The 22,387-nt window shown below is 36.3% G+C and overlaps 3 protein-coding genes across 3 annotated transcripts in view; 1 reads left to right on the top strand and 2 right to left on the bottom strand.

Annotated features, from left to right (window-relative positions):
* The window catches only part of LOC114245661 (dipeptidase 1), a 181,437-nt gene that overhangs the window by 108,896 nt on the left and 50,154 nt on the right, over positions 1–22,387 (top strand). The window contains exons 3-4 of the mRNA XM_028177913.2: positions 362–500; positions 1,019–1,175. Coding sequence (XP_028033714.2) covers positions 362–500; positions 1,019–1,175 — 296 coding nt within the window. The remainder of the gene's footprint in view (positions 1–361; positions 501–1,018; positions 1,176–22,387) is intronic.
* LOC114245672 (uncharacterized) lies at positions 11,690–16,653 on the bottom strand. Its single transcript, XM_028177924.2, has 4 exons — positions 16,491–16,653; positions 15,676–15,859; positions 12,199–12,761; positions 11,690–11,889 (listed from the first exon to the last, which is right to left on the bottom strand). The coding sequence occupies exons 1-4, from the start codon at positions 16,651–16,653 to the stop codon at positions 11,690–11,692; spliced, it is 1,110 nt and encodes a 369-aa protein (XP_028033725.2).
* Positions 17,667–21,020, bottom strand: LOC149503441 (uncharacterized). Its single transcript, XM_089740212.1, has 3 exons — positions 20,446–21,020; positions 18,836–19,127; positions 17,667–18,164 (listed from the first exon to the last, which is right to left on the bottom strand). Exons 1-3 carry the CDS (start codon positions 20,547–20,549, stop codon positions 17,667–17,669), a joined length of 894 nt encoding a protein of 297 aa, XP_089596338.1. The 5' UTR covers positions 20,550–21,020.

The raw sequence follows: 22,387 nt of genomic DNA, 5'->3' as shown, positions 1-22,387 counted from the left end.
GTCAACTAGTAATTTATAATTATTTTGAAATACCTAAGTTACAACAAATGCATAGTAAAGGCTTTCATTCAATTTTTTTCTTAGTTGGCTGGACGAGCTCAGGATGGAAATGATATAATGTTATAAAATATTTCCTGATAGGAAGAATAGTCTAGGTATTCTAATGGGGTAATAGTATATAAATGTCAAGATCCATTAATATGAAATCACCTGGTTCAAATCATGTCTCCATCAGGTAGTAGTGAAGTCAATAGTTTCCTTTCAGACATTCATTCAAATTTCAAAAACTGTTAGTATATATATATATGCCTTAGTCTTTATTCTGTTTCTCATTTTAATTAGCTTATTTATTTTGTTTTAGCGAGGATGAATCGTTGCGACAGACGTTTGGTGGCATGTGCGCTGTTTGCAATCATCGCGGTGGTTGCAGCCGCCTCCTACGATCGCGAACGGCTGGAGATTGCGAAGCAAATCCTGGAGGAGGTCCCACTCATTGACGGGTTAGTGATGTCTTTATTAAAACTATAAGTAACTAGCTGTACCCATCCGCTTCGCTGGGCATTTAAAATTAACATTATTATTTCTCACCCCCACAAAGATTCTCATCATTAACGCTCCTGCAACTGGTGTAGGGAGTCCAACACTCATAATAATATAAATATTAGCGTATCCATTAAGTACATGTATTTTCTACATGGATACAATATTTCTAGACAATCGAATGCATGGTTCAGTAGTTATAACGGAACATCCGTAAAAACTACTGTAGATTTATATATTAGTGTAAACAGTGTAAAGGCCTACAAATAATTGCCTTATGTTTTTAGCGTACTAGTTCAGATCTTATATGATTGTAGACTTTTTCTAGAGCCCATAGATACCACAACGTATATAATACCACCTGTATACACGAGGTGCCAATGAAGAAATGTATTCCTTCAAAAAAAAAAATCTGATTATTAAATCTAATCTAAATGAATTATGGAGCAATAAACAAATTAATTTTCAAATTATGCAGGCATAACGATCTGCCGTGGAATATTAGAAAATTCCTTCGGAATCAAGTGAACGACTTCGAACTGGACACTGACCTGACCGTGGTGGAGCCCTGGTCTATCTCCAAGTACTCCCACACTGATCTTCCGAGACTGCGAGAGGGCATGGTGGGAGCTCAAGTGAGTATCGCTAACAATCACGTCTCTGACGCAAAATCATATTTGATGAACGCAGTCAATCTTTTTAAGCTGATTTTTATAAAGAACTAGCTGACCCGGCAGACTTCGTAGTGCCTCAATCGATAAAACTTTTGTATAAAATAAACTTAAAACAAACAAAAGGAAGCCGTCCGACGGGGGACACATCAAAGGAAAAACAAAATTGTTATTTTTATTTAATTCCGAGCATTTTCATATTTATCTACCTTTTAAACCTTCTCTGGACTTCCACAAATAATTCAAGACCAAAATTAGCCCAATCGGTTCAGCCGTTCCCGAGTTTTAACGGGACTAACGAACGGCAATTCATGTTTATAGTATATTAGTTAGAAGATATTATGATGTGGCACTTAAAAAACACCGCTTTGAGCAGTTTTCGAGAGAACGCCACTGTTATATGAAGCGGTCATGAACAACGGTTGTAAGAAGGGGCACATCTCGGCGGAGCGTGGTTTTACGTTAAAATGGAAACGATAGAATCACCTCAAAACAAATCCTCAGTGCACAAGTAATAAAAAACATAAGGATCGTACGCGATCGTGCCGTTAGCACCCGCTGCTTTTTATTGTACAAAAAAACTTGAAGAATATCCTGCTATTTGCAAATATCTATACAATGTGATAATAATACTCGCAAAAGGCGAGGACTTTTCGTGTACATTACGTTGTGAATGGTTCTGTTATTAAATAATACAACCAATTCAATAGTGCAATACTGACTAGCGCTAACAATGACATTGACATGTAGTCTCTAGAAGATCATTACGTACTGGATTGCTTCATGGCGTACTGATTCCGATCGAGCAATCAGATAATTCATGCGGCTGACGAAGACGGTTAGGCTCGTCTCGTTGGCTCCTATCACTACAATTACCAAATTGAAATTCAAATGCAAGCGTACAATGCCACACGAAGCTTGCGTCTGTGTTAATGGCCAATTAAATTGTGCATTATATATTATTTAAGGGCTCATAAAATGAAAAATAATTAACGTGACACAACGTACATAATACAACTATCTTTTGTCCGCGACTTCATCTGCGTGGAATAGTTACTTTGTCATAACGCTAAATTTTACCCGCGACTTCATTTACATAGAAAGTGAAAATACTTTTGAATAATAGTATGTTAAGGAGCTATTTAAAACTGCAATATCTTCTCATACTTATTAAAAAACTCATAGCGAGATACTCATTAAAATCAAGTGTGGGAAAATTTATTTAAAATTAAATACTTGTAACAGATAGCGTATATATTTTTATAGAGATTAATATCATCTTCATAAAAACACCTACACAAATAATGCTTTATTTTAGAACAAATTTGGTTAGCATAAAAAACGTTAAAAACAGTATAGTAAGCCAACCTTAAAATATAGACATATGCTGTTGCGAACTTTTTTTAGGACTTTTAAAGAGGAACAATTCTGTCATACATTATTTTAGTAAACTTTAACCGTTGCCGCAGCGGAAGCTGTCAAAGGGGAAAAAAGACCTGATTTTGAAACATTCTTTATTGGTGCTCCGCTTGTATTGGTCTTAGCGTGATAGCCCACAGCCTATCTAACATTGAAAGAATTTTTCAAATCGGACCAGAAGTCCGGACCAGAGTTTTTGAGATAAGCGCGTTCAACCAAACAAACAAACAAACAAACTCTTCAGCTTTATAATATTAGTATAGATTTCAGGGTTATAGTATAAAAATCCAGGGAAAATGTTTATCATACAATAATTATTTAAATATAATCTATAAACCCGCACACAAATGTTATAAGCCGTATATAGCTGCCGTGACTATACTCGTAACGATCTGATGTCCGTAGAGTGCATAAACGCGATGTCACTGCATACAACTAGCCCAGTTCAATCGGTATTACGTGCTTCCAACTCCGACGTATCGGTTTACGTTATTGTGTCTACTGTCCGTGAAACTAACGATCGACTAACGATGGTACAAATTTGTATCCAACTGCCTGTGAATTGTATTAAGATAAGCTGGACGTAGGCAGCGCTGGACCGGACTTTGCGGCCATCCTTCGCGTGGCCAAAGTCCAAAGGACTTCGTAAAGTTTGTGATGATTTAGATTTTTTTATAGCTTAAACAAGTAATATTAATTGAAATTTTAGATTCTATTGTTAGTGTTTGCAGGCCAGACGATATTGGCCTAGAAAGGGTTATTTTGTACCAAAACTTAGGAATATCTCGAATGAGACGTCAAAATGTAGAATAACAATAACAAAGACGAACGAATGTTTGGTTAGAGATATGGGTAAGATCATTTAACCGAAGAGATACAAATGGAACAGACCCACACTGGGTCAAGGTTGAAGAAGAAGTATGAAAACCATCAATTACAGAATAGTTGAAGGAAATACTCGAATAGCTCGATAAACTTAGAAGCAGTTTATCGAGCTTACATGGCTTAGTAGCTTTCTAGCGCAATTAGCAAAAGCTATGCTTTTTTCATTGCCAGGATTTTCTAAAAATAAACATGATCATAATATTACCAGCCGCAAATACATCCAATAAGTAATCAAACTTTGTATTTTTAGATTTCTACTGAGTTTTACATTAGAATCATTTCAATTTATTTTTTATTGTTTTTTTAAATGCCGCAATCCACCTCCAAAACATGATTTCTAAATATAAATTACATTATTGTATTTAATAAATAAAAAAGAGCCAGGACGGTTGTACCTACCCGTGCGGGCTTACGTCCTCATGTGCGTAAGCGTTCCCTACCACCGAATACTAACTACTAAAATAGTACTTAATAATACAGAAGAAACCGCAGAGTTTGAACCTCTCTCATCACGAACGCTGTGTCACAAACTCGCAACTCGGCGAACAAAAGCTTAGAAAGATATTACTTTGTGAAAGAAAACTTTATATCCTACTTTCACAGACGGATCCCTAAAAATCATAACCTTTACTTTTGAGCCTTATCTTTATTCACGGCTCTTTTTGAAATGAACAAATATTTATTCAGGGGGAGCAACCCTTTAAAACTCTCTTACAATACACCGTAAAACGAATTATTCTTATGTTGGCAGCAAAATATTTATGACCGACATAAATTTAAATTAACCCCGCCTTCGTGAAAAAAACAACGATCGCGTAGACGCGAAAGGGATTTTTACCGCTCCCTTAATCCGATTTAATATAGGACGGGTTCGTTGCTGCTAACCTATTGGGATAGTGTTTGAACAGATTCCGGATGCGAAAAGACGTGTCGTGATTAGACATCGGTGACCCACAGCACGGCTTCAGACACACACACACACACTTATTACTGGTGGTAGGACCTCTTGTGAGTCCGCGCGGCTAGTTACCACCGCCCTGCTTATTTCTGCCGTGAAGCAGTAATACGTTTCGGTTTGAAGGGTGGGGCAGCCGTTTAACTATACCTTACCGACCTTAGAACTTATATCTCAAGGTGGGTGGCGCATTTACGATGTCTATTGGCTCCAGTAACCACTTAACACCAGGTGGGCTGTGAGCTCATCCAACCACCTAAGCAATAAAAAATATATAAATATATATGTTCTTAAAAATTCTCCTTCATATAAAATTTTATACGAAAATGTTTTTACTCGTTAATTCAAAATAGAGTTTTTGCACATAGCAGATTTTGGTTTGACAGCGACGATATGAACTACTATCTACTCCCATCTTCCTGAAAGTGGTTTACGATGTCACTATCTAGTGAATACTATTTTTTTTATATATTTTTTTTATTGCTTAGATGGATGGACCAGCTCACAGCTCACCTGGTGTTAAGTGGTTACTGGAGCCCATACACATCTACAACGTAAACGCGCCACCCACCTTGAGATATAAGTTCTAAGATCTCAGTATAGTTACAACGGCTGCCCCACCCTTCAGACCGAAACGCATTACTACTTCACGGCAGAAATAGGCGGGCTGGTGGTACCGACCCGCGCGGACTCACAAGAGGTCCTACCACCAGTAAAGTATCTAGTAAACGTGAGTAGCTTAAAAGTTAGGTGCCTACTGCACGCTTATTAATACGATGCAAGACACCACCATGCTGTCTATTTCACTTGTGAATCATACTTGTGACTGATTCAAAGCGAGTAAGATACAGCAATGAAAAACGGGTAATAGATCATGTATGTTTTCAAGAAACGCTATTCAATAAACTAATTCATGGCCGCTAGCCGCTGAATGACTGCCGCCTAGGAACCCAGGTCCTTATAGTACAGAATCCCTGGTACACTTTTCATCATTTATTACTAACAAGCAAATTTTTCGTAAGTAGCTTCCTTTCGACTAGACGCCCAACTTTTTTTCTTACGGTAACGTTGGTAAATGGTAGCTTACTAGGGGTAGCAAGGATAAAACATGTTGATTTCACGAATTTAAAAAAATTATTACTAACCGAATTTTTCTTTGTTAATTATCGAGATAATTATCTAAATAACGTGAAAAAATATTTGTCCTACAAAATATAAGGTTTTATCAGAGAGTCTCGCCTCTCCAACATGTATCATAAATAAGGTCATGAAAAATAATTACTAACCAGCTGATTTTTTTTTATTGGTTAGATAACATTTGCATAGTTTACCACCCACATTGTCCTACAAATTGCGTAACTACTGAACCATGCATCCGATTGACTTGAAACTTGGTATCCATGTAGAAAATACATGTACTTAATGGATAGGCTAATATTTATATGAGTGTTGGACTCCCTAATGAAAATGACAATAAATAATAAGGTTAAATTTAAATGGCCAGCGAAGCGGGCGAGTACGGCTAGTACTTAATATTTTACTGCCATGTCTATGAATAGATATACATATGTATATTTAGTATTGCAGGAAATATTTCATTTAGCTACGGTTATTGCATTTCATTTCATTCGGTGTAGACGCCGGAGACTCGTTCTCGTTTATATATTAAATTTCTAATTTAAAAAGACCTACAGAACTTGTTCAGCCAAAAAGTGTTTACTGAAGCAAAAAAATCAAGGTTATTTCTGTCAAAGATTAATTTGTTTATAATTTAACTTATTTAAATTTATTTCGGAAATGAATACAGATACAGTTTGAAATACGCCACTTGACGGAATCAAAGTCAATGCATTTCCGTACTGTTTCAAAATTTTGTTATTAGCGTAAGTGCATTTGCAATTGTGAGTTGCAAATTTGTGTTTTTTTTTTACCGAAACTTTACCATCGTTTTGAACTTATAAGCTATGAAATTGAATGGACAACACTATGAAACAAAACAAGCTTTCAACATAATTAGTTGAAGCACTATCTGAAACGCTACAAAAAAGCCATAAAACCTTAGCTAGAGCAACTTAAAAGCTCCATAAGTCCACAGTATGAGTCGGGCTTTATTACTTTTTTATTGACATAGTTGAGCAGGTGAACGACCGCCCAACTGATTAAGAGTGCTGACCATTAGCTTTAACCAGAATAGTGGAAAAGTCTTCATTGCAGCTTAAGCTCGTAGATCATGGAGTAATAGAAAGTAGTGGTTCCCCAGTAGTCGAAATTCGACTGTAATTACTAATTTAAACTATAACTTTGAACATTATTATGGTTCTATTGACAAAAACTATTATAATTCTATAATCACAGGTGTCATCAAGACTAATAATATTAAAGACAAACAATACTCTCAATTTGACCACAGAAATTAAACAATAAACAAAACAGTACATATGCGTGTGTGTGTCAAATACATGATAGTGTGCGTAATGTTTTTCTATTAATTTAATGTATTTTTTATGCATAATTGTAAAAAAATATTAGCATTATGCACTTCTTCTCTATATTCTCTATAAGTGGGGGAAATTTCATACTCCTCCGTCTGTACGATTTTCGTAAAAAGGGATACAAATTTTACCAAAATATTATAATATAATTCAATTAAAATATTATATTACCACAGTATAATAAAATTACACACAATGTATTTTTTATTACAGGATTAACTACTAACTCATTTGCTGAAGTAAATTAAGTTTAAGCTTAAAGCAGTAGAGATCTACACCTTTCATAATGATTGTGATTTTTTTTAAAGTTGTATAAGCGTGTTGTTATTCAAATTTATGTATAATATACATGTGTTTTTCACTCTAAATACTTTCTTTTTATTGCTTAGATGTGTGGACGAGCTCACAGCCAACCTGGTGTTAAGTGGTTACTGAAGCCCATAGATATCTACAACGTAAATGCGCTACCCACCTTGAGATATAAGTTCTAAGGTCTCGAGTATAGCTACAACGGCTGCCCTACCCTTCAAGCCGAAACGCATTACTGCTTCACGGCAGAAATAGGCAGGGTGGTGGTTTAGGAAATATGTTGTCAACTGTCATAAAAACCATTCACCACACCGGTACCTACCCGTGCGGACTGACCCTACCACTAGCAAAAATATCTACATTATCTAAATTCTATAATATCAATAGCATTATTATAGTAATTTGTACGAATTATGAAATCAATAATCACATTTTTAGGAAAGTCATAAAAAACGTGACAGACATTGACTTCAAAGTAAATTGCCTCAAAGCTATTCAAACGTAATGATTTATTCGAAACATAAATTCGGGACAACAAATGCTTTTTAACGTAAATGACGGATTCTTTTCCGAAGTCGGTCAATACCAAAGGTGAAATCATTAAGTTCGAACATTTACTTATAAAGAAGCGAGTACTAAGACAAGTCGAAGAAATAAATGAACGCAGAATAACATTACCATAATAAACCCATCGCATTTATCAGCCTCAATTTATCACGTCTTCTATTTTTTTCTCACGAAAAATATTTTCATATATTTTAAGCACCTTGACTGTCGCTGATAGAGTATAAACGCTTTCGACAGGACAATTTGGTGCCGGCTTTATGTAATTGCATAGCATATAAAAGCGACTAAAACTGCATCATAAGATAACCATGGATTAAATCATAGCCAATCGATTTTTCGCTTCCAAATTTAAGTCCAAGTCTTACTGTGCCATTAATAATACATTTTTAATTTGAGAACGTAAATAAATAAATGTTAAGCCTGAAAATGTTTTGAATACGTATTTGCCGTACGTTGAGGCATTCTTTCCCGTACAGCTTATTCAAATTCTTTCGCGATGATAGAGCCGTCTCTAGACATAGCGGAATAATCAAAATCACAAAAACTGCATTTCTACCGAGCGCTCTACCTAAGCCGATGACACAATACCCTCTCGTGACGGCAAGTTATTGGAAAATATTTTCTTTATAAAAGTTTTCACACCGCATATTTAAAATTTTCAATTTAAACGATTTCTTAAGAACGTTTGAACATTAATTGAACGTTAAAGGTCGAATTGAATAAAGATGAGTTAATATTGACTGTACTTATTTCATTCATAATTTATTATAACGCAAATTTTAACCGAATTCAAATACCAAAGAGAACTCTTTACTGAACAAATTTGAAATAATGTTTAAGGCTATTATTCCTTTTCGTAGCGTACCTTCTTCATTAGCAATGTGATTATATTGGAGCTCAAGCACTGCAATTTTTCTAAAGGAGCCAAGCCACGCTTCCACGATGAATGTTTACAACTACATGATAATATTTATAAATTTTCATAATTACTGTCCGCGAAACGTATAGTCGGCACACGCGGTTAAGATCTTTGAAGTATTTGAAACGCGGGAGAACACACATAGAACAGAAATTTTCGAGCTCACATCGCTAGATGGATACCATTTGGCTTCTATGGACCCCAGTAACAACTCAACATTAGGTTTGCTGTAAACTTGTCTACTCCTATAAAGTATTATAATTATACAAGTATGTCAAATTTCCCGATTCCATGGTGTTTTTAAAATGATGACGTCAGCGTCGCTGATGCCATTCTCCTTATCATTGGCTTCCATAATGACAGTAGTTAAGACTCACTTTTCAAATTAATTCCATTTGTTTTAGTTCAAGTGCACAACTATAAAACAGAGAGCTCCGGCGTGGTCGGCTACTCGGGTCGGAATGCTTTGTGTGACAATAGTCACCCGTATTTACAGTAGAATGTGGGGGTAGCTTAGTTATGAATTCTCTTGAATACCGTCTTAGACAGTTGACATACGTAACATTGAGAACACAGTTAACCTTAACCATTTTTAATTAACTGAATAGTGATTTTGCACCGACATACCTATATATTATTTTCTTTAGATATAGATTATACGTTTAGACAGAAGAAATATCTTAGCAATTAATTTTAAAAGTATCACTGAATTAATTCCAAAGAACTGAGTCGGATTGAGGACTCAGTGTCTTCCCTAAAGCTATAAATATACTTTTAATCCGGCCCTTCGTACTACAAATTATGGAATCCGGTAAACTTAATCCCGTTGGTTGTTGTACACGAAACATTACCATAGATTTATTGGTGTTTTTTTTAAAGTACCACATTATTGTTTATTCCTATTTATACCCTTTGAAGTATTTGCCCGCCAATCAGGTCCCGCACTATAACTCATGTGTATCCATGGTCCTTATCGGTGGTACCATAAGGTCTTCGAATAATGAGTTTCATTATTTTCGAGGGTACGCAATTTATCTTTGGTCTCTCAACGAGAACCACTTGACAATAAGAATGAAACGAAAGAAAATAAAAACTGAAACCGGACATCCCTGATTTTTTACCAAATATACTTATAGATCCAGTTTAAGACTCTGTTTGCAGTATAGTTCACCTCAAAGACAAAACGCAAGCGAGAAACTACACACAAAAGTTTACTTTCATAATAAACCGGCGTCCAAAATTCCGGTCTTCTAAAGAACTTTTTCCACTATAGTGGACAAAAGGAAAGGGACCTATACGACCCTTCAACTTTTATTTTATGGCCGGAGGGTTGCCAGACTACCGGATATTAGCCTGATGACTGACCATTTGTCAGGCCAGTGTTGCCAGTGAAGTGTGTAGTCTATGAATATGACGTCGATTTATAAGTTTGGTATTTGAAGTATTTATGATATTTATGTACTCTCTTCGTTCTCTGAGACTAATTATCCAAATTTTTTTTGTAATAATTTATTAAAATTTTATTTAATCATCCAAGACATGCACGTTGACTTCAAACGTTTACTTAAATGTGAAGCCACTGACGATATTTTAGATATATTTAATAAAGTAAATAGGCCTGTTGAAACGTTTCCAAAGATAAAGGGAGATAGAAAAGCTGATACTTAACAAATTAAAATATAAAGATTCGCAAACTAAACGATAAAATGAACTGCAATTATTTAGTCCAATACATGCTATGCGTAAATTCCAAAAGACACGTAATATAATAGTGTATTAAAATCTAATTATTTTAAAAGTATTTTCAGTAACTAAAACAACTCCGAACAAATTAAAAAAAAACATTTTATACCACATACTCCTGGTTGTAAAAATAATTAAAAAAAGAAAATACAAGTACAGTAGTTTAATTATTCTGGTAGTTATTGGTAATTATTTCCCAAAACTTCATCATTACGGAGACTCGCTTGCGACATATGAATTGCCAATGGACAGTGAATTAATAACTTACTTGGTATTGCTAATTATTATTAGAGAACAACAACTATTGATGTTGAACGGTTGTTATCAGGCTACCGACGGACGAGTCCAATCTAGATCAAACAGAGCAAATGCATAGGTTATTACCGGGCGGTGACGACGCCGGCTATACAAGCGAACTCCATCCGGTTATACCATGAATAATTCAACCGGATAACGAACCTAGTGCACGACGTCATCAAGATTCCATTTGCTACAAGATTATGATTGCATTTCAAGGACATGATTGGAATTTCAATTTAACTGGAACAGTGTAGTGCTAACATAACGCAGTGAACTTAAAAATAAGATTCAAACTGATTCATAAATGTTATCTGGTATCTTCACGGTTAGACTATTTCTATTTGGTATAGTACTCTTCGTACTACAAAGAAAACATGAGTCACGGGTGAGTGAAAAGTAAAACAGTTCTATTATTATAATAATATAACTGTGGTATCCCGCTACATGATCAAAGGTCTCCCTCTAAATAAATATATAAGAAGGTTTAAAAAAGGTTTCTAACTTTATGCATTCGTCAAGTTGTTATGTCAAGTGTAGTATTATATTTATATTAACAGCAATAACACAAAATACAACAAAAATATGTAGCTTATGCCTTAAGAATAGCGATGCTATTCACAGGATCCAGATCTCAGATTTATGGACTTAAATAACGCGGTGAGGGCTGGTGGCAAGGGGTATATATAGGAGTATATACTAAATTTTTTTATTGCTTAGATGGGTGGACTAGGTCACGACCCACCTGGTGTTAAGACTACAACGTAAATGCCGCCACCCAGCTCGAGACATGAATTCTTAGGTCTCAGTTTTTACCAATAAAATAACAGGGGTCAATAAATTCTTAAGAGCAATATACGGCATGTTTTATTTCATTTAAGTAATGTTTTTATCACAGGAATTTGTTCCTGACAATTTTCTCGCCATATTCTTCGAACTGCTTTTTCGTGACCCACATTTTTTTGGCGTCTGGGAGACCAGCGAAGGTGGCGCCGCCAAGCCAAGCTACGGCGTATGCTTCAGGTGATCCTACGACGTTAACTGGTGTTTGAGTTAGGTTCTCCACTTCCATTACTAGTCTCTCTTGTAAACCTGAAAATTATATAAAGCATTAATATACATAACACGACACGTGAATAGGTATAGACATATCGTGAATAGTGTCTTTATAGGCGTAACACTTTTAAGACGAAGTTTCATTGTTTAATCTTTTTTTTCTATAAAAATTCTTTTAGCAACATAAAACTTTCAGATTTTGTATGAGCATTCATCGTTCTAGTAATAACTTATTAAGTTATTATTAAGTTATTTAAAAAATCCATCGATGACTTAATAAGTTAGGTAGTCAGATACTAGAGAGTTATTTCACATACTAAAAAATAATACAGAGAAATTACCTACCTGGAATCATCGCTAATCCACCACAAAGTACAATAGCGTCATACAAATCCGGTCTCAGCTCCGCATCGCAGACAAGCGCAGCGCTCACCACTGCTTCTGGCAAAGGAAGGAAATCAGTCTTCTGACCCATCACCAGATCGGGCTGAAAAATCAATTCTGCAGCCAGGAACGCTTCCCGACAAACGTGAACCATATCTCCATCTGCAGTTCTGTGGTACTTCTCGTAATCACTTCGAGACATCGAAGCGTCTTTGGTCACGTAAAGACAGTCCCTTTTAATATTCTCGATAACCGTTGCAGTATTCACGCCTAAATCGATGCCTCGTTCTTCTAATTGCAGCTTCAAATACTCAGATACCTGAGAGCCGGCCAAACGCGTTTCAGTGTGAGCGTACTCAATCCTGCCCCCCTGATATACTGGAGTCACTTCGGTATTATCATATCCAAGGTCCACGGAAATCCCAGTCGTGTAACCAGAGCCGTAGATGGCCAAAACGGCCTGTGGCTGGATACACAAAGCTGGGACATTTAATGTCTCAAAAAAGACCTCACAGCATTTGACCCTGAAACAAGATTTTGAAAAACGGATAACAAATATTTTGTGCATTTTTACATCCACAAAGAATATCAAAATAATTGTCCTGATCGATATTATTTTTTAGTTACATTTTATTTCCATAACATGCCATTGTGATTAGAGACCGAGAAAATCGCCTTTAAGTTCAAATAACCCCACTTCACGCTTCATTTGATAGTAAATAAATAGAATATGTTTGTGTCCAAATTTCCTTGAACATTTCGCGTCATTTTCCTTGAGCATTGGGCGATTTCGTAGGGCGGATCCCTTAAAGATTAAATTATTTTGGTTCCTTAATCAGAATATTTTATGCTTAAAGACGTTAATAAATCTGTTTTATCTGCTCCTTAAGCTTCAAAATGACGTGCACCGAAGTAAGATATTCAACGGAGCCGCTCACAATTTGAAACTCAAAATTGTAGATGCGTCCTTGAATTTTCACAGGGCAGCTTCTTACAGTAGTGACACTTGAGATCATTTTACCACTTCAGTTATTACACTCGACTCACGCGGAAACTGATTCTTGAAGGCCATACTGTTTTATGGACGGAAGCTAAACAAATACTCTTTTATTCAAAAATTATTTTATCAAAAGCTATGAAAGTATTATAAAATCGTAGATATAAATATATTTTTTCTAACGGATAGCGCGGTGTATTCATTTTGCGTGACATTTGTAGCTTTAGCTCTAAAGTTTAAGAGGGCGCTAATAAATTTCTCTAAGAAAATATGTAACTAAGTGCGTTCACAAGCAATTCCTAAATGTCGTAAACATTTTTAAAACCTATTATTATTAGTTTACAAAAAGACTTCTCCCAGTTTGTAGTGAGCCTGGGCTCACTACAAACCAGTATACCAGTGTCCCAGTACACTCATATAAGCAATCACCAACTGCCGACTTGAGTGGGTTAGTCCATCGTATGGGCAACCTACCACGTGGTCTGGTGCCTTCTACTTTACTCTGAACGACAAGGCGTCGTTCGTTATGGAGTCATTTCCTCGTCGGTAGATATGTCCAAAAAAATATAGTATGCGCTCGCTACTGCCGAGTTCTTGAAAAGTGGAGATATTGGATATTGGGAGATATTACGCGTGAGATACATAAGATCTGCCCACAACAATGATACTGACTGACGACCACGATCGCTCTGACAAGAGTAATACGACAAAGAAAAAAAAGAAAAAGACTGGAGTGGGTGTGTGCAATCGGTGGACACCGTCCTCCTGTCTATACCACTGAAAATCATTGTTACATAATAAGACTACTGTGCGCTCCGGTCAGATAGATCCTCAGCTCCAACCAGATCAAACGCCTACAGAATACCAACTTGAGCTTTCGCTGCTTATTAGTCAAGGATCGTTCACTTCACTCGGGTTTCCGAGTTTTTAATCAAAACAAAATCCATTGTATACAATACTTTCAAATTACCAGTACTATACTTTTAGACAGTTTTATTAAACTCGCCTTTCTATTGTTCAGGCAATACACTATTCTATATAGTATAAACTTGGTTTCTTAATGAAAGCCCCGGCAAGTAAACAGCACTCAATTGAACGTACCAACGTATCTGACCTACACAATGGCAGGAACGAAATTGATCCGTGAAATATAGCAAGTGTTTTTTCTTCATCTGATTACTATTCAGAGGGCGTGAGGCCTCCGCAGGGTCGGCCCTATGTTGATATCTCGTATTTATAGCCCTGCTTGCTGTAATTTAATAGGGATGGACGAGTGCTCTTTGTTTGGGTCCAGGCCAGCCCTTTGTCTCGGCTGCGCAACTTAGAATTGATATGGCCGTTGCCTCAGGAATAATAATGTAACTAAAATAATTTGCGGACACAACGTTGGTGTATCGGAGATAACTCAAACATCCTATAGGTGTGAACGACTCCCAAACATTATTTGCGGAGAAGGTTCGTTATAAACGCAAATTTATTTACACAGTAACTATGAGAATTCGCAAAATAGTCTAACTAGTATTTGTAGTTATTGATATAAATATAATATAATATAATATTAACAAGCTTTGGTACATTGACCCTAAAAATCATTAGATTTTTGGCAACATATTGGAATTTGGCCCACTTTCAATGGAACTTAGAAACAGCGATTTGTTTGAAAAATGAAGAATTGTCATATTCTAACGGCTGTCCCACGCGACCAAAACTTACGTTTCCATTCATGGCCTGGCAAGATATTTATTTGTTATGTTACGCAGTCTGTAGTTCTTTGTTTCTTGTCTGCCGTCTTGTACCCCTGAGATTATTATCATAATAATATACTTAGCTCTAATAATAACACTAATATTCTCAATATTTCTATACGCTGCTGAGACGCGGACCGCGCGAGACGTGGAAAGGAAGAAAATAGACGCTCTGGAAATGTGGTGCTGGAGAAGAATGCTTGGATTTTCGTGGACCGACTTTCGTACAAATTTCTGGTTACTTCAGGAACTCGGCATCAAGCAGCGTCTATTTGGTATAGTACAGTCTCGAATGGTGGATTTCTTCGGACACGTTTCGCGACGAGATGGCCGGTCCATAGAACGCCTCGTTGTACAGGGAAGCGTTGATGGTACAAGACCGCGCGGGAGGCCACCAATGCGGTGGACCGATCAAATTAAAACTGCAGTGGGAGGTCCCTTAAATGAGTGCAGTAGAATGGCCTCGAGCAGGGAGAGATGGCGCGACATCGTGAGACGCATCAAGTCTGTCCCTTCCAACACTACATGACGATCACGACAGCTCTGTCAAGAGTGACACGATTGAGAAGAAATATCTAGCTCAAACGCTTCATGCTTACGTCATTATGTTTAGTCTTTTTGTACAATTTGGATCGAGTAATCTAAAGCTTACTTGACTACCAAACTGCAGAACAAATAGAAAATAATAAAAATTACTTTTCCTCCATTGGTGATGTGGTTGTACAGGCCAATACCACGGCTCTATCCTCGGGTGCCACCTTCAACTCCTTATAGAACACATGATGCCAGATGCGCTCCATGTTATCCCAATGAACAATTCTGCCTTTCTCCACTGGCTTGTTCAGCTCTAAATCTTCGATCTTGGAGACCGCGTCATCCCCTAAACGTTTTATTTATTTATTTAAAAAAAGTACTGCCACATCACAAACATTTAACATTGAAAATAACTTAAACTACATATTTAATTTATGACCTGATGCATGTGACAATAATGGTGTACAATGCATTGGCAATTCATCGGCTCGAAGATGGAATACAATAATAATAAAAAAAGAGAATACCTAATGAAAACATACTTATATACATAATAAACATACAAAATGTTTATCGTAAAACAACAAATAATCGAAACTAAATAGTTTCTAGAAACTAGAACTAGATCAGATAATCCGGAGATATATTATATAAATTACATAGCGGACAGGCAAGTACCCATATACTAATTAATTGTGTATTTAATACTTCTTCTAAATGCATGTAATAGCATTGTATCATAAAATCGATCTACAAAAAAAATATACACAAAATTACTGGTAATACGAGTCTATTACGACACGCGCAGGTAAGCGCCATACCATAAAAATATGGAGTGATAATAGAAACAATTTTGTGAACGTAATTTTCTCTATGAACGATTGTCAAAGTGTGATTAAGTTTGAATATAATATTATACTTGTGTTGTATGAAACCCATATAGGGCAGTAAGCCATAATTAGCACATGAATACTCACCGATATGCACGTCATATGACTGTCTCCCATAGCTCCCGTGTAGATAGTCGGGCCTTCCAACGACAGTTCTGAATATGGACACGGGGTGATTGTCACAAGCGAAACCAGCTTTTATGTTATAGCTACCATTATCTATTACGACTGCTGGTTTTTCAAAAGACATACCTAATATAGGAATCTTGTACTCAAATATTATTGAAGTGTCAATGTTGAATTACAAAATTCATTGTCGTTTTTGAAAGATAAAGTCAATCGTGCAATAAAAATGTTGATTATATCCATAACAAAACCTTTTTAATTACTTTTTATATTTGATCTGCTATATTTGATTACTGGTGGCAGGACCTCTTGCGAGTCCGCACGGATAGGTATCACCACCCCGCCTATTTCTGCCGTGAAGCAGTAATGCGTTTTGGTTTGAGAGGTAGAGCAGCCGTTGTAACTATACTAAGACCTTAGAAGTGATATCGCAAGGTGGGTGGCGCATTTACGTTGTAGATGTCTATGGGATCCAGTAACTACGTAATACCATGTGGGCTGTGAGCTCGTCCAACCCATATAAGCAACAAAAAAAAAACATCTCCTATTCGATCCTATTTCTGATTAAAGTGAAAGTAATTAAAATTATGTAAAGGTAGTGATTTTTACGGTTTAATCTCCAATTTTATTGTCATAATATTATTTCCAAGTTGTATTCCAAGAGGGAGTAGCCAGTAGTCCGCACAATAGGCGAGTAATGACGAATAACAGTTAAGTCGTCCATGACCACGACAACTATAAATTAATCAAACTGTCATAAATAATATTATATTAACTGTACAACACGCGAGATTAAACCGTAAAAGTTGTCTAAGACCCGCAAAATCTAATGAAAATACTAAGTTCCTTTTCAAAAAACATATTATCGGGAATTAGGAATTTTTGTTTATTGAAATTAGGTAGAGTCTCCCTTAGACCATTAAGTAAACTCCGATCAGAACGTCGATCGTCGAAAGTAGAATATTATTAATTTTAAATTGTAGAGAGCCTGACCAGTGGGAAATGCTAATAGATTTTATCTTGAATAGAAACGATACTTCAATATTCGAATTTGAAACATTTGTACCAAAGAATTACGTCATTACCTATGATAATTAAATAAAAGAAACAAAATTGGTTTCTAAGCCTATTTTATTATTAAAAAAATAGATGCTTGACTCTGTCAGATCCGTTGTCTTCGTATTCTTCTTTACTCAACAAAAAACCATTCATAGTACTCAGAGAGGCCATGACGGATCCACCGTTCCATACAGCAAACTGCCTAGTTGTCATGGCGTCGACGAGAACCTTCCAATTCTCCGAGCGTTTCAACAACTTCTTCGTCAGTTCTAATTGTAACCGATCCACAATTCCAGGAAACATAGTGGATCCACCAGCAATGACAACATTCTCGTAGAAAGCACGCTGGTAATCCAAATCACAATTCTCGATACTTCTGCATAACAAATCCACCAAACTTGGACATTGGAGCCCACCCAGATTCGGCCGGAACATCAACTCTGGACATTGAAAACGTTCTGGCCCTAAAAATATTTCCTGTCCATCCGGTAATGTATAAACGTGTTTATCATCTCCAGAGCACTTTCCCGATTCGACTTCATCATCGTAGTCTAACGCCACATAGCATTTATCAGACTGAAAATATAATAATGTATCTGGGAGTAGCTTACATTTAATTTGACCTACCCTATTTTTTTTTTTTATTATTGCTTAGTTGAGTGGACGGGCTCTCAGCCCACCTGGTGTTAAGTGGTTACTGGAGCCCATAGACATTTAGGACGTAAATGCGCCACCCACCTTGAGATATAAGTTCTAAGGTCTTAAGTATAGTTACAACGGCTGCCCCACCCTTCAAACCGAAACGCATTACTGCTTCACGGCAGCATTAAGCAGGGTGGTAGTACCCACCCGTGCGGACTCACAAGAGGTCCTACCACCAGTTCCTAATTTAAAAATAAATACCTTTATCAAAACCTTATTCTAAAACGTTAATTTTATTCATAGCTCAATCAAAAATTCATAGCCCCAGGCAACAGAATTTTTGTTACGATATTTAAGAGAAGCGAGCGAAATTGGATTACAGGTGTTTATTATAAGACAGGCTACGAAAAAATGTTTCGACAACCACGAGCAGACATTATTGAAAAATTACAAGGAAAATAGGAAATCGAATCGAACAATAATGGCTTTTCTTCAGAAATTTTCAAAATTGATTTAAAACTGCACACTTTAAGTAAAAATCTAACAATAATAAACGTCATTTTGATCTTAACACGAACTATTGAAGAATAACATAAATACGATACCTTAATTTGATCCAAAATGTCATTGTCCGCTTTAGTTGTGAAAGAATAGCCTACAGTCGCCAGTAATTTTTGTAAATGTCCAGATAAAGTTTCTCCGTCGACCGGTGACATAAACGTGGCATTCCTTAATGGAAACCCTTCAAAGACTGGCGCTGCGTATGAGCATGAGTACCCGCTCTCCCAAACAACTCCCGTAGTCCGACCGCTCGCAAACAGAGCTAAAGCCTGCATCCTTGCCAAGTACAGAGAGTTGATTGTGAACGATTCGAAGAGTATTTCTGTTATTTTTTCTCTGAAAAATAGTTAATTAACTACTTAAAACTACATTAACTGCGTACGTATATTTTCATTCACAAGCCCTTTGAAATAAAAGTGCCCTAATTTTATTAGAGAAGTGAGAAGTTGATACTTTTTGCGACGATAGCGTTATTTAAAACGCCAAGTCAAACGAACTGCAAGATCTCAAAACTGTTGGTTCTGTTTGCAAATAAGCGTTAAAGTTAAATATATAATTTCGGTAGACAACGACTTGGCTCTGCCTCTGGCATTGCTGAAGTCTATGGGCGACGGTAACAACTCACCACCAGGTGGGCCGTATACTCGTCTGCCTACAAGGGCAATAAAAAAATATTAAAATAAATGTAGTTTATAACTAAAAAAATACGCATAAATAGCAATTTGTTGATGATACTAGTGACGATATTAGGGCGACATTATTATATTGTCATCATGTCAAAAATACCATATTTGGCATAAAAGGCAATTTCTGACTTGGGATAACAACGAAAACTACGGATTCAAAACTACGGATATAATATAAACAAATTTAAAAATCGAGAGATTAAACTGAACACTACAAAGACAACAAATATTATTTCGATGCACTGGAAATAATGTAAAGTGAAAATACAAATAATGTAAAGTGAAAATGCAAATAATGTAAAGTGAAAATGCAAATAATGTAAAGTGAAAATACAAATAATGTAAAGTGAAAATGCAAATAATGTAAAGTGAAAATGCAAATAATGTAAAGTGAAAATGCAAATAATGTAAAGGCAAAATGCAAATAATGTAAAGTGAAAATGCAAATAATGTAAAGTGAAAATGCAAATAATGTAAAGTGAAAATGCAAATAATGTAAAGTGAAAATTGCAAATAATGTAAAGTGAAAATGCAAATAATGTAAAGTGAAAATGCAAATAATGTAAAGTGAAAATGCAAATAATGTAAAGTGAAAATGCAAATAATGTAAAGTGAAAATGCAAATAATGTAAAGTGAAAATGCAAATAATGTAAAGTGAAAATGCAAATAATGTAAAGTGAAAATACAAATAATGTAAAGTGAAAATTTGTAAAGACATAAACATGCATTTGTGTTAATCTAACGTTCCGGGAATCGATGATCACCTTTTGATGACAAATTTGTATATTGAAATCTAATGACAAGCATTAATTTCTCACCAGTCAAGTCAAAGCTTGTCAACTTTATCGTTGATGAGCCATTGAAGTATAAAGGTCTATGTGATGAGCACGGTCAAGTTTCACTTTGATGTTCCGAGTACATGACATGTCTATCTATCACTACTATCAATTATCGACTAGCGACTCACTGGTGCTTCCTTGGGCATAAAGGATGGATCGAGTGCACGACACTGCAAGCTTCTGGAGGTATAAGTAGGCCTTTATAGAAAATGTGATGCCAAAGCTTCTCCATCTCATCCCAATCTTGAATCAGCCCTTTGCTTACCGGCCAAGTGAGATGAGAAATTCCTCTTTTTTGAATAGCTTCATTTCCACAGTAGACGTCTGGGAATCCATCAATGAGACCTGATTGACGAAATCTGAAAAAATAAAAATTCTATATTATATTCTTTACTGGCGACCCGCCCTCGCTTCGCTTCGGAAACATTCAATTTTATTATTGATAGCTGAGTCCCGCGATGTAACCGCGATTATTGTCGTACCGCGGGTGACGCCGCGAGGCAAAGCTAGTCTAAAAAAAGTAGCTTAAGATGCTCCTTATATCATAGGCTACCTATCAGTGAAAGTCCCGTCAAAATCGGTCCAACAGTTCCAGAGATTAGCCGGAACAAACAAACAGACAGACAGACAAAAGTTGTAAAAAATGTTATTTTGGTGTATGTACCGTATATATATTCATATGCATGTAGTAAAAAGCGGCTATTTCAATATTACAAACAGACACATCAATTTTATATGTATAGATAAAGAAACCTCATACCAGAGATACGGCTCGTGTCTCAAGTTAGGGGCATGCTTTTGGTACCTATGACCTCTGACAACCTCTAACACTAAGGCCGATAACAAAAACTAAACCAATAACAATAAAAATCAGAGAAAATTTACGACTTAAACGAATTACATAAAAACAATCTTATTTCATCGACGATCCAATCCGAGCAAGTAACTATCGATGACGTCATGAGAGCAAATCAAACGCGACAATCCGACAAATCGAATTCATTACAAGAACTGTATTATTTTCACACAAAGTTTTTTTTCTCAAATACTTTTTATTTGAATAGAATATTTTACGCATTGTCCCTACCGTGCGATTACGTCAGTATTCAAATCCCGCAGGCTGGTACAACATTTTCTAAAGAAACAGATTATTAACATGGGTTCATAACATCCGCGAATGTTTATAATTTGCGTATCGTGAGATCGCCTGCGTTAATACCAAAATTATTCTTATATCTACTGCGATGCAGATATGCGTTACTATTTCAAGTGTGTAATGGTGATGAACCTAAGGGCCTAATTGGTATTTAATGGTTGCCAGAATTTAAAGTGGAACAACCCACACCTACCGACTTGAGGTAGAAGGCATAGAATCTCGAGGAATATCCACAGTAAATGACTAGGTATTTCCAATTAAACTGAACATGGACGGAATGCAGTTTCGGAACTATTAGTTACCAGTAATTAATTGAATATTCACTCCGAGGTCGGTCGGTCGAGTGGCATCTGAGTCGTGCCGTAATTGCATTGTACGGGCATCAATGTGTAAATACGACTTCATTACTAACAGTGTTGACAATGATCGGCGAACGTGGTAGGACCTCTTGTGAGTCCGCGCGGGTAGATACCACGACCCTGCCTATTTCTGCCGTGAAGCAGTAATGCGTTTCGTTTTGAAGGGTGGGGCAGCCGTTGTAACTATACTTGAGACCTTAGAACTTATATCTCAAGGTGAGTGGCGCTTTTACGTCGTAGATGTATATGGGCTCCAGTAACCACTTAACACCAGGTGGGCTGTGAGCTCGTCCACTCACCTAAGCAATAAAAAAAATTTAACTCATTCAGTACAACGTAATATTGATAATCTGTAGTACTAATTACATTGCTGGTATTTTACTATAGACACGAAAAGTTACTACTGACCGATCCGACTATACCAGCAATGTGATGTGAAGTTTTCAACGCAATGGAAATACCCCGAAAGAAATTGTAGACTTAATCAATGGAGCGTCACAGAGGCAAGAGACACTTTACATACGCGATCGATAGTAATCTATTAATGCTTAGTTT

The sequence above is a fragment of the Bombyx mandarina genome, chromosome 01 (genome assembly GCF_030267445.1).
Source record: "Bombyx mandarina strain Sakado chromosome 01, ASM3026744v2".
In the NCBI taxonomy this organism is placed as follows: domain Eukaryota; kingdom Metazoa; phylum Arthropoda; class Insecta; order Lepidoptera; family Bombycidae; genus Bombyx; species Bombyx mandarina.
Note: the sequence above shows the minus strand (reverse complement) of the source record. Positions and strands in the feature narration are given on the sequence as shown.